Source organism: Aquila chrysaetos, chromosome 4, assembly GCF_900496995.4.
Source record: "Aquila chrysaetos chrysaetos chromosome 4, bAquChr1.4, whole genome shotgun sequence".
In the NCBI taxonomy this organism is placed as follows: Eukaryota; Metazoa; Chordata; class Aves; order Accipitriformes; family Accipitridae; genus Aquila; species Aquila chrysaetos.
Genome location: NC_044007.1, coordinates 37562025 through 37575267, shown reverse-complemented (window position 1 = coordinate 37575267; position 13243 = coordinate 37562025). Strand labels below are relative to the sequence as shown.

The 13243-nt window shown below is 36.6% G+C and overlaps 1 protein-coding gene across 3 annotated transcripts in view; it reads left to right on the top strand.

Annotated features, from left to right (window-relative positions):
• C4H8orf34 (chromosome 4 C8orf34 homolog) overlaps positions 1-13243 on the top strand; it is a 179996-nt gene that overhangs the window by 42188 nt on the left and 124565 nt on the right. For all 3 annotated transcript variants that reach the window (XM_030011511.2, XM_030011510.2, XM_030011509.2), the window contains exon 4: positions 158-286. In XM_030011511.2, coding sequence (XP_029867371.1) covers positions 158-286 — 129 coding nt within the window. The remainder of the gene's footprint in view (positions 1-157; positions 287-13243) is intronic.

The window sequence follows — 13243 nt, the reverse complement described above, 5'->3', positions numbered from 1 at the left end:
ACCAAAGAAAATATTTCCAGCTGTTAAAATAAGAGGATAGTTAAGTAATTTCCACTCAGGGTACTTGAGCTTGTAAACTCATTTTGCAGCTTTTTTTCTACTGTAGGAGTCTGAACTACCAAATCTAAACTTCATCTATATATCTGTGTATATTTAGTGCCAAGGTCAATAGAGCATCCTAAATGGGATTGGAGGACAAAACCGGAGAACCATGATTTTGATGAACTAAATCATATTCTTCAAGAGAGCAAAAAACTTGGAAAAGCCCTTGAGAATCTGTCTCGCAGTAAGTTGACTGATTTTAGTTTTTTAATGTAACCATGCAGCCTGAATTGTAATTTGGAAATATGTATCAAGAAGGTGGTCTTCTATTCAATGAAGACCAAGTTCATTGACATCAGTAGTTATGTTCCTGTTGATGAGGTTTACAGAATGTCTGAGATAATTTAGCAGCTCTCCTGCTGACTGAAACTACTTCCCCTCTATCTCCATTTTTGTTACATTAGTTTTCTGCCAGTTTAGTGAGCTGAATTAGCTCATAAAAAGATCAACACAAGAGGCTGGTTTAAGGAAAATGGTGGGAACATGCAGCAGTGAGACTGCTCCTTTGGGTGGTAGCAGTTAGATTGGATTAACCTTTGTGAAACCTTAACCTCATTGATGGAGATCAGACCTGTCATTGAAAAACAATTAGGTATTTTGTATCCCCAATTAATTCCTTTTAGTTTCCAAAAGCAATTCAAATAAATATTTTAAAGCATCTCAAGTAAATACTCAAAAACATGGTACCCAATTATTTCATAACAAAACCCAAGTATTATCCTGTAAAAGACATAGTCAAACAGGAGCCGTTTCAAAAATAGCATGCTAATATAAGGAGTAGCTCTGAGAATTACTGGATATGATTTGGAATAGCTTTTTTTTTTTTTTTTTTTCCCCCCCCTTTCCTGTAGAAGAGAATTCTGAAGGACATTGGTGGGAGCAAACACGACTAACAGTTATCAAAGTATGAAAAGTACTCTCTGCCATGGTACATGAAAACTTAGTACGGTGTGGTCTGGGAGACATTTGAATGAGAAATACTTTCTTTCTCCTCTCATTAAATTTTATCCATGGCACTTCTTGATTCACTGGAGAAATTGCAGATGGTGAGGTCAGAAACAGAGCTGAATGAAGAATGGAAGATCTGTTTTGTGGAGAGTTTTGAGATTCAACATTTTTCCAAATTGTGTCAAGTACCCAAAACTAGTTTACCCAAATTCCCTCTCTCCCAAATGTTTTAGGTTGATCACAACGATTATATTCTGAGCAATTTTCATATTTATATTAATTATAGTAGTATAGTTACAGGGCTCTTTTCAAATACATTTCTAGTACGTTGGTCTATCTGCCTCTGAGGAGCTAAACCACCTCCAATCGGGGTCTCTGATTTGCAGCCCCGCTATTGCCTGACCATGTTACTGTGGTGGGTGCAAGTGTTGTTTTCAAGCCTTTCTCCTTTAGACACTTGTAACCAAGCTTAACACAGATACAGAAACAGATACAGATTTTTTTTTTTTTTTCAATTTCAGAAAGGGTTATTTATTCACTGTCTGGAGATACAAACCAACAAGATGTGAGAGTTCAATAATAAAGGACTAAATCCACCCTTCAATCCTACATCTTTGTCTTTCCTTGTGAATATTGTGTAGGTTCCACTGAGCTCTGGCTTCCTTATATCTAAAATACAGTTTGCAGCATTCTGTACCGCTCTTTGCCACAAAGTTTTCTAACTGAAGTGCAAAACACTGCAGCTCTTCTGGGCCCTACGCTTGGACTGGAGGTGAATGTACCTGGTCAGTGTTGCTGTAGCCAGGTTTTCGTAGAGTTATTTCACAAATGAAACATTCTTCACTATTTCTTGCTAGAACTTGATGTTTTCTGATGATTTATCAAGATAATATTGAATTTTAATCCTACCCCCCCGAGTGCTTTAAATCACTTGCAGCCTGATAGTAAGTTCACTTTCATGAATGTGCTCTCTATTTCTTCATCCAGATCATTAATGGAAATATTGTCAGACCTCTTCATGATTCCATTTCAGATCTGACAACCAGCCCTTGAAAGCTACTCAGTAAGTGCGTTTTTTCCCACCTTGCAGTGATTTCACCTAGAATGTAATTCTCTAATTTGTTTACTGCAGTATCATCTAGGACAGTAAACAAAGTCTTATTATAGCTGGAAGTGTTTTACATCTACTTCCTCCTCTTATCCACTAGGCAAGTTTCCCAGTTGAGAAAGCAATTAGACTGATTTGATGTGATTCATTCTTGATAAATTCATGTTGGCTGGTTCTTATCACCTTTCCTATCCATTAGATGTTGATAAATTATTTATTTAACATATTTTGTCAAATATTCTTGCTGCTGTCAGATTTAGGCTTGCTGGTTAGTAGTTCCCCACATATTCCCTTATTCTTTTCCAAAGAAAGATACGTTATTTGCCCTTTTCTGTCCTCTCTGTTCCTGAAAGACAGTTGCTAATGGATTAGAGGTTTCTTCAGCTAGTTAGTGAAGTGCTCTAGAGTGAATTTCACAAGATTCTGCCAACTTGAATGTACCTAAGTCCTCAGAATATCTTTCAGCTTTCCATCATCTGGTTTGCAGTTTTTCCTCTTAAAATCACTAGCATTAAGCATCTGGCCACAATTAATTTTTTTGTAAAGACTGAAGCAGTGAAAGTATTGAATACTGGGATTTCTTTGTATCTTCTGTTATTTGCTTTCCCTCTCTTCGATGTAATAGTTCTGTATTTTACTTTGTCCTCATTTCCTAGTGTATTTATAGTATCTTTTCTTGTGGCTTTTTTTGTTCTTTGATAGTTGTTACTCATTTTGCACTTTAGCCTTTTTGGTTGTATCGTTTAAACACGCATCAGATTAATTCTAAGCTGTATGTCCTTGTTCCTAGTTTTTGTACCCCTGATTTTCAGATCACTTCAGGAAATAAATCTGTTCTGTGCTGTGATTTCTTCCATGTTTGGATGATATAAAAATTAAAAATGAAAAATGTGAAAAGTTTGGGAAAAAAAAGAAAAGTTATAATATTGAAAATAAATGTGGTTTTATTGTTCTTCTGAAGGTAGAATACAGATTGCACATAGGAACTATCTTAGATGGTTTCAATGAATAGACACGTCTAAAACTTTGAAAGTATAAGACGCATGAAACTCATTCTGTGGTGTACCCAAACAAGCATCCCATAAGGTGAATTTTACAAAAGCTATAACAAGGTCCCATAGCTACCTTCTCCAGTGTTAATGCTTGGTTTGGGCAGGCTAGTCAGTTGAGCACTGGGGCTCAACAAATAGTTGAGTATGCAAATGATCACTATGTACTATTGATGGCTTTTTACAGCACCCTCTCGTTTCATTCTTCAGTATTTTAACAGGGAAGAGTGCCATATAAAACCAGATGTTTGAAGTTAAATGAATTTTCCATCAAGTCCTGGAATTCATTTTCATTTTTAAAGATGAGCTTTGGATCTTGTAGTGAGTTTCCAGGACTTCATTGCCTGCTATGCAGCTGACACAGCCCGTGAATTAAACTCTAGTTTCTATTGCTTCATTCACTATGCAGTCTAGATACCTGCTGTGAGACAAACCTGTGCACTTCACACAAAATTAGAACTGCCTGAAAGCTTTGGAAGGTGAGATTCAGGCACTTGGATGTCTGGTTTCTCCTGTGTTCAGTCCTCCTAGTGATTAAAACTGAACTTCCTTACATTTGGAGCCCTCCTCCCAAGCCCCATCAAGACAATATGCGAGTAATTCTGTGCTGCAGTAGATCTGAGAAATCAAAAGTGACTTCACACTCAATGTTAAAAGTATCTTACGAGTTTTGAGAGACTGGGGAAGAGTATTGCCGTAATTATGGTCTAAGTGTGTTGGAGCTTGGTGATTTAAGTATACCATTTTCCAGAGGCCTACCCATGTGGGAAACCTGGGTTTTGTTTGCTTCTCGAATCAGCTGTGTGTTATTGAAGTGGATTTTGAACTAGCAAGTCAACTATTTAGGGGAGGCTTTGGTTTATGAAGCAACATACAGGAATATACTGTATTTACCTCGTGCGTGTTTTGTTTTCTTTGGTTGTAAGGTCTCTCATCTTTATTGCTGTCATCCTTCTCCATCAGCAGATCATAAGTAAGAAGAGTTCCATGCTGTTTCAAATGTATGCTCTTGTATTTCCCCTTCTGGCCTGTTTGCCTTTTAAAGAGAGTTAAAATCTCCTGGATAGCTAAGGATCTTGCTCATGAATATACCTGTCCTCACCCCCCCATCTTCTGAGGATGGAAAAATAGATAACGAGATGGAAACCAGTGAATTATGTGTGTTTTGAGTGGGAAAAATGAGGACTAAGTCAGCAAGAGCTTGCTGGAAAGTAGGTGTGAAGTCTGCCTGCTTTGTGAACAACTTTACATCTTTTATATGAACAGTTAAGTATTAGAGTGCATATTGAAAATGTGTGCATATTGAATGTTTCAAATTACACATGGTAACAGCATTAATATGTTCTACTGTAAGATAAGTACTTTTTCATAATTACACATAGCCTTTCAACAGAGATAACCAACATTTTGTTAGTAATGTTTGAGTCCTTGTTAAGGCCACGTGTATGCTACAAATCAGAGAGGAAGAAACAAATTTATCATGCTTTGAATTCAGTGAACATTCTAAGGTCAGAAAATGGTAGTAAGTTAACATTAACCAAAGCTATTTGGTAATGAATCCAAGTCAGTTAGTTGGAGGGAATCCCAGAAATAATGCTTTCTAACTATAACCAATAGGAAAAAAAGTACTGTTTTGTTTCTTAATTTGGAAGGGGAGTAATCAATCAATAAATAGTAAATAAGAAAGCCATCTGCAGTCTAGTAGAAAATATTGCTGGAAACCATAAAGAATTGTAGAATCACAGAATGGCTGAAGTTGGAAGGGACCTCTGGAGGTCATCTGGTCCAACCCCCCTGCTCAAGCAGGGCCAGCTAGAGCCATTTGTCCAGGACCATGTCTATGGCTCTTGAATATCTCCAAGAATGAAAGACCTCTGAGTCCCACTGGAGTATCTCAGTTATTTCTCATAATGTTAGAATTGGTTGATGTTGTTTATGCATAACTTAAGACAGACAAGCATAATCTTACCCTTTTAAGAAAAAGATAAAATAGTGAAATGTAAAAGCCTATGTTCTGTTTATCTTTTATGAGGAAGATGATAAGCAACAGGATTAAAACTCTCATAACAATAAGGGTAGAACTAGTTCAATAAAAGATCAGAATATGTTAACAAACCACTAAAATAATGTCCTTGGTTTTGTGGATGAACCTGCGAGTATGTGGGATGTGAGAAGTTTAATATATATATCATGAACTACTTCAGTGCATTTAGCAGTCTCTGAAACACATTAGAATGGGGCTTCATTTAGATGCTTCTACGCTATAGGAAACTATTAATGATTTATATTGCGGTTATGGAAGATGTACATGAATGGAATGCCACTAACATTTATCAGACACCTCTGAATTTTCCCTCCTGATGATATAACTGATGATGATATAACTGCAAATGCACACCTGCATGACATGTAACTAGACTTTTATCAATCACCTCATGAGGGGCATTGTTTTAAGACATAATACTTTAGTATTTTTTTTCAGTCATACACAGTTGTTGATCTGAAATGGACTTTAGTCTGTAAAAATGACATATCCATGATCAGTTGAGCACCTAGCCCTAAATGTGCTTTTATAACTGAACCACAAAACTAGTCATCAGTATTCTATAGAGGCTTTTTCCTTTCTTGTGTTCAGGCTGAACTTTAAAATCATGTTATTCTTGTGTGAGATCAATGTTTGTGATTTATTTTGAGATCGACATTTTTAGATAAGCTCAATCAAACCTTTAAGGAAGATAATTTTATCTCAGTACTGCAGCTGTTATCCGATACTGCCTTTGCTCATAAAATCCATTTGCTTTTAGTGTGATGTATGAGTAATAATACAAAATAATGATATTTTCTGAGATTGAAACAGGAAGAATGTGAACCTAATTATTGCTATTGAATTATAAAGTGGGGCTTATATGGCCGGGAGATCACTGTTACTTCAGTTATAAGTATCTTTTCCCTACAGATGTTAAATTTTTAATTACCTTTGTGGAGGTATTTGCCATTCTGATCTAGCCTGCTCTAAGCTTCAGGACTAGAGTCTCTTTTTGAGTTACAGTGTCCTTCTCTGGAACAGTATTTGGCTTGCTAAAAGTTTCCCTAATGCTATTGCAGAACTGGGGTTTGTGTGACTGTCATCTCAGGTATGGTACTTTCTAGTTCTTAGAAGAAGGGGGTTGGCATTCAGGGGATAGTAGAAGGGTGAGCTATGACTCTGTCCTTGGCTACTGGCCGTTGTGGGCTATCCACCTTAACCAGCCTACTGCAGTGTACATCTTTCTTTGCCTAAAATGAAGATTCTGCAGTGTTGATTTTTCTCTTTTGAGATGACCTTGGCCTAGGAGAGTTTCTGGGACATAATATTTGGTGGGTACTTTATTTCTCTCTGTGATTCATTACTCATCAAACCTAATCCTGAAACCTGTATTCTCCATTGGAGCCACTCAGAAATTTGGATATAGAAATGCTGCAAGTCTAAAGCACTGACTCTTTTGCTGGGGATTAATTATTTTTATTTTTTTAGAGCTGCTATGGGGAGGAGAGGTTAAATCTGTGTTTCCTAGATAGTGACTGTACTGAAGTATAGTATGCTGATATGTTAATGCGTAGTGCCTTGTAGATACACTGTTTCCCCTGTTCTTATATGGCTAGATGTTGGGAGGAATATTATCCTAATTCAAAGTGGATACCACTACAGAAACTTGATACATAGTTGTTTAATAACATAAGGACATATGCCCCTCATTGGCAAGAACTCTGAGGTTTCGATTCAATATGCCTTCACAGAAAATCTCTGAGTTACTACTGGAGGAAATACGTCTAATTTTGAAAGTTGTAAAATGGCTCAGTATAAGTAAAGGAAATAATAGAAGAATGTCTATTATGACAGTCAATGACAAATCTATTATAAAGTTCCTATACAGAAATGACTGAGCTGTTTTTGTTCTTGTGTACATATTTTCTGGGGGAAATGCTTTGTTTGGTGCAACCAGAGGATGGTGTGAAACAATTAATTTCTTCAGTTTACCTTGTGTTTAATACATGTCGCAAACAGGCACAGGGACTAGAATTTACTATGCTGCCAGCTGCAGTATGGCACAAGATTTTGCCATGGGAAATGCAAGTACATCTGAGATGGCCTGTCCCACCAGTGAGGGAACATATGCTTCCCCTAATTTACAATGGATAGGACAATGCATTGGGACAGTTAACTGCTGGGCAGTTGATACGTGATATGGTATTCCTGTGTTCATGCTCAAGCTGCAGTATTAATAATGGTAGAATAATAATTATTGTCCTGGAGTTTGTTACAGAACCTGTGATGCACTATGAGGTTGACAGTCCAGCCATCCACAAGTTCCCTAGCCTAGACCGATCCTGAGAATGAATTTTGTCAAGTTAGTCAGAGTTGCATTGGGGTTGTCTTAGTATGTCTAAATTCTGTATGTCAAAACCTGTATGTCAAATCCAGACGGCTTGCTTTGGCAAGTAGGAAAACTGGCTATTGGGACCTCTGTAGCCATCTTCTGGATGTTTAGGAAAATGCATAAGGTATTTACTCCCATTGAGCTGACTAATGGTAGTCTGGCACACATTAAAGTAGTAGCATTTTATTTTCTTATGACTGGGTGCACATTAGACTTGTCAGATGTACGTTGTGCATTTAGAAAAATGTAAGTCTTAAAAAAAACCTCAACTAATTTTTATTTTGTGTTATGTTTTCCTATAATTATTCAAGGACCACAAATAAGAGCAAAAATGGTAGCTATCTCTGAAGTTTCACAACTTTCATTCTATTCTTATACACACCTTATAATTTCAGGTGTGTATAGCATATGAAGATATTGCAAGTTTTTAAGCTATTGTAAAGCTGATCAGGAATAATGCAGCAGGCAGGGATTTTATGACTTGCCATTTCAAAAAGACCTGAACTTGTGTGATGCCTACTGTTTTGAAAATTAATTTTATGCTGTTGAATTGAGAGCATCGAAGTGTCTAAAAATCATTTCTTCAAAGAGGAATAATACCACTGAGTGGAGAGGCATTAGGTACTGGATTAATTGTATTTGTTGCAGGAGAGCAGCAACAAATACAACTCTTCTGCTAAGAACTGCATACGAAACAGCTAGGCATTTGTAAGAGTCATGGAATTGTTACTAGCAAAGTTAATTTTTCTTTTGAAAGAAAGTTAATTTCCTGGTAAACTAGAAATTAAGCAGAGTGACCTAAGCAGAAAGTCTTTTCTTTACTGTGGAAGATACTCATTCTAGACTCAAAAGGGATTTTATTTCATTAAAACATGGTGCAGATACATTTTGGGAGGTGGCTTTTTCATCAAAGAAGATGCTATAATACTGTAGTGATCATCATCTTTATTTCTCCATTCTTACCATTGTGCTGCTGCAGATTGCCATAGGGATAGAAGATTGGGAACAGAAATCTAAGATAACTGTGTAAAGAATGGTTTTAATAATCCATGCTAATTTTAAAAAAAGGCATGACAAACAACTGGTTTAATATTTTAGGTATAAAAAAGCTGTAAGGTACATGGCTAATACAGTAAGATATGCTTTTGGGCTATCTGCTTGATGTAGGCATGATAATAGTAATTAAAGTATAATAAGTATTAATAAATTGCATTGTTATTACACTGTCTGGTAGTCATGTTTCATTTAATCCTAGTGTGCAAGATCTTTCTTGCAATCAGAGAGTATCTTGTTCATCCAGTTCTCCTAAAAAACCAAGCTATTGACAGGATGAAAATGTTCCGGTTGAGCAAGGCTGTGCTACCATGAACAGCCCTGCTCCAGTTTTGTTGCTGATCAGAGGTGGCAGTAATTGTGGCTGTGGAGCATTTCTGAAGGACTGTGAAAGCGTGTTCAGAGCAATTACTTTATTGTTCCAACACCCTTACAGCACAGAGGGTCATTACACTGAAAAGTAGAAACAAGTGCCCTGAATATGTCTGTGTAATTCACCAGACAGGTGAGTGGGCTGGGTACTTGTGACACCTGATCAAAATTCAGCACCCTTAATTACTTGTAAAAAGGAAGATTTTTAAAGACATAAAGTTGGCAGTTAGGTATGTAACTAATTCCCACTGTAAACCTTGTCTGTGAGCCTTAGCTGATGGTGGCAAGCAAACTCTCACACCATTAGTCAGAACACTGCACTTTTTCATTGCAAAAAATAAGAATGGTAGGACTATTGTATAGTTGTCAATCATAGCATGATATAAAAGTATAGCAAATGTTGTCTGTGAGAAACAGCTGCTATGAGAGAAAGGGTAAAGCATGCTCCTTTATGCCTTTGACATCAGAAGACCTTCCCCAACAAAGGCAGGAGAACATTTTCAACAGCCCCCTTCTTATCCACTGCTCAGTGACTTGGGGCAGAGAAATAATGAAGCAGCCCTAAAACTTCCATTCTCTATGTTCACCATCATGCAGAATCAGGCTTTAAAGGCTTTAAGCTGAGGGAAGTCAGAAATAGTTGTTCCTAATAACATGAAGAGGAGGCTGAGGGGAGACCTTATCACTCTTTACAACTGCCTTAAGGGGGGTTGTAGTGAGGTGGGTGCTGGTCTCTTCTGTCAGGTGGCTGGTGATAGGATGAGAGGAAATGGCCTCAAGTTGCAGCAAGGGATATTTAGGTTGGATGTTAGGAAAAATTTCTTTACTGAGAGGGTTGTTAGACATTGGAATAGGCTGCCCAGGGAAGTGGTTGAGTCACCATCCCTGGAGGTATTCAAAAAGCATGTAGAGGGGGTACTCCATAACATGGTTTAGTGGGCATGGTTGATGGTTGGACTCGATGATCTTGAAGGTCTTTTCCAACCTAAATAATTCTATGATTCTATGTTCTAACAAAGCCATTGGATTCAAGGTTGAAGAAACTAGATGTGTCAATTTTTCTGGTATTAGAGCTTTTTGGTGATTAGGATTAAGTTGTGATGGAAAAAGGCTACAGTTTGATGAAGTGACTAAATTGTTAGGTAAAAAGTTTTTAGTGTGTGGACATTTTGGCTACATCTATGGGTGATTTGCCTAAACCTGAAACATAGCTGTTTCCATTTAGAGTAGTTTCATGGAATGGGCTGTCGCTTTGTCTCTAGCATTCTGTGATTTTACAATGACATTTTTCTTTTTAGAATATATAAAAAGTAAAATTTTATATTTCCTCTTTTATTTTGTATGAAAGCCACACAGAAAAAAAATGAAAATAACTGTACAAGGTAGAGAGAGCACAATCAACTATTTGTTGTCAAATATACAAAACAGGTGAAAAGAGGGTTTTCTTTTTGAAAAATGCTGATCTCTGGATATTAGCAATTATATGAATTGGAGAGGGCAACCACTGTTACCATTACTTTGTAGAAATTCAGCTATTTTAAATTGTCAATGTATTACTTTATTTTCAAGTAACTGATGGTAACTTGTTTGACTACCGAAAAGTCAGGAGTGTGGTAAGGGTTAAAAGAATAACAGAAATCCTAAATAATCCTGTATGATAATTATGACTATCTCTAGTTGTGTTCTCGGGATTCTGGTTTAAGGTGTTTTGGGGTTTTTTTGATGTTATGGTAAATATGCAATGAGTTTGGTTTTTTTGAGGAACTACTTTGTGAAAACTGGAGTCCATATTATTCCACCTGAGAACTGCACCCAAAAAATGACCTCACTGTTGTGATTTTCTGTCTACTGCACACAGGGTGCAAGGCCCCCTCCTCTCAGTTTCAGCTGTGATATTTTGTCAGTTTGGCAACTGTGAAAGAAAATTGGTAAGAGTGGAGACACACTAAGTCTGTGGTGCAGTAGTGTCTTAGAAGAAAATGAGAAGCTTTTTTACACCCACCTTTTTATGGATTAATTTATCCCTGTCTCTGCTAATGGAGTTGTATTATCAGGAACTAATGGAGTTTTGTTAATGTTAATGGGGCTCAAGCCATAACATAAAGAACTTTATGACTGACACTATGGGAAATCCTGCCTCCAGAAGAATCACCATGCCAAGATTACTGTAACAAGCTCCTTAAGAAATTTCTTCCCTAGAATCCTTTTTCTCTTCTCTTGATACCACATCAGAGAGAGAGAGATAAAAAGAGTTTGCAGGTTTAATTCTGTGATTGCAAAGATAAAAATTTTCTAAACTTCTAAAATTTTATTTTGGGAAGATGTCCTCAGAAACTGCTCTCTCTCTACTTGCTTATCTAAGAAACACATTTAGTTTTGGTGTCTTGCTGCTGTTTGCAATTTAGTAAAGAAGAAATTTGGGGCATTCTGATCAATTAAATTACTCAGTGTTCTCTAAATTCAGTGTAAATTCTGGGGAACCAATGGGACTTATACAAAAAAGCATTTTACTAAAAGCACTCCTTTAGATTATGGATGTTTTTCAATTTTACGTGCTTATATGTAATTTAATCAGAGAAGTTAGTAGAGCTTTTTATGTGAGGCATATAGTTGTGTGTACAGTACTTTCAATACTGATCTTTGATTAGCAACATAGGCAGTTGAATAGTAAAAGCATTTGGCATTTTTTGGAATGGAGTCTTGGAAATGGCAGGGTTACCTTTTTGTAGTTTCTTTTGCCATACTTGAAAATAAATATTTTTAATGAGTAAGCCAGCACAGGGTACAATTGCTCTTGTATCTGATCCCAGGTTTCAAAGACCCATTCACAGAGCATCTGTGAAAGCAGAAGAAAAGGGGACCAACCTTCAATCTGAGGAAATAAACCCATATCAAAACAAAATGAACCATCTTAACATTACAGGAGATTGCTGAGAAAAGGTAGTTTGTCTGTTTAGAGAGAGCATTTGTAGTCATAAAATGGATTGACCTTGGTTATGCAAAATATATCCAATGTGATGGAGAGCTGGTTGATGGAAATCAGGTTTTCAAAGTTGAGATAAAGAGAACCTTGAATTAGGTTTTTCCTACCTTCAAGAGTGCAGTTATCTTCTCTCTAGTAAATGCCCATTGGGGGTTGAAGAAATTCAAAACACACTAAAGTCCTTTTGAACGATTCAGGTTGGTGCAACATGCTGATTATACTTCTGGACATTAGTGCAGTGTCTGGGCTAAATAAAAAAGTCTGAAGTTATTAAAATGGGTTAATTGCTGTGAGGGGTAGAAGGGTTAGGCAAAATGGATCTTTTTCAATATAGTCTACTTTAGAAGTATTGAATAACTGAAAATACTCTGTTAACTCCTGGCATATTTCTTATGTGTTGATGAGGTCTTGAAATTATAATTGCAGTTCTCTAGGACTTCACTGTTTTTAAAACAAAAATTGATACAAGGAAGTCATCTAAACTGAGGATTAGCCATATATAGTTAATGATTAAAAGTACAGTAAAAAACCAATTCATATAGTTATGATATACCAAATAGTAAGAAATAAAAAAGTCATGGAAATAAGCTTATGCTGCTGCAGTCTTTAGTATAATTTTAGAAGGAGTAACTCTCCCCTCAGCTGATACTACATATTTTGCAGTATCATCTCTTGCATCCCTTGGAAGAAGTTTTCTTGATAACATGATATGAATTAGAAAACAACTTTCAAGTGCGTGTTCTTCCTATGCCTAGGTACTTCTCCATTTTGTTTTCACCACCAGGAGATGCTTGTCTTTGGTTTTTGAAATGAAGTTCTAACCTGGAAATGTTTCCTATCAAACCTCATAGGAACCTGGGAAATGCTTTGCTTTCAATATATCAGAATTTTCAACATGGTAGCATTAAATGTATGATTACTTGATCTCTCCATGTGACATGACTGAGGCATGTAGATGTGTAAAAAATTCTGAGACCAGCTGTGCATATTTAATGTACTACAGGATAGTCATAATTAAAAGAGTTAGATGACATGATGGAAGAAAGCATAGGAAAGCGTCAGGCAGGCATCAGCAGAAAGGACAAGAGCAAATAAGTTCTTGTTCAGAAGATTTAGGAAAACAGGTTTGCATTCTACTGTGAAATTTTACTTTGAAATTTTCCTCTCTTTAAATTCCATCTGTTTTCATAGAATCGTTTCTACATTGAAC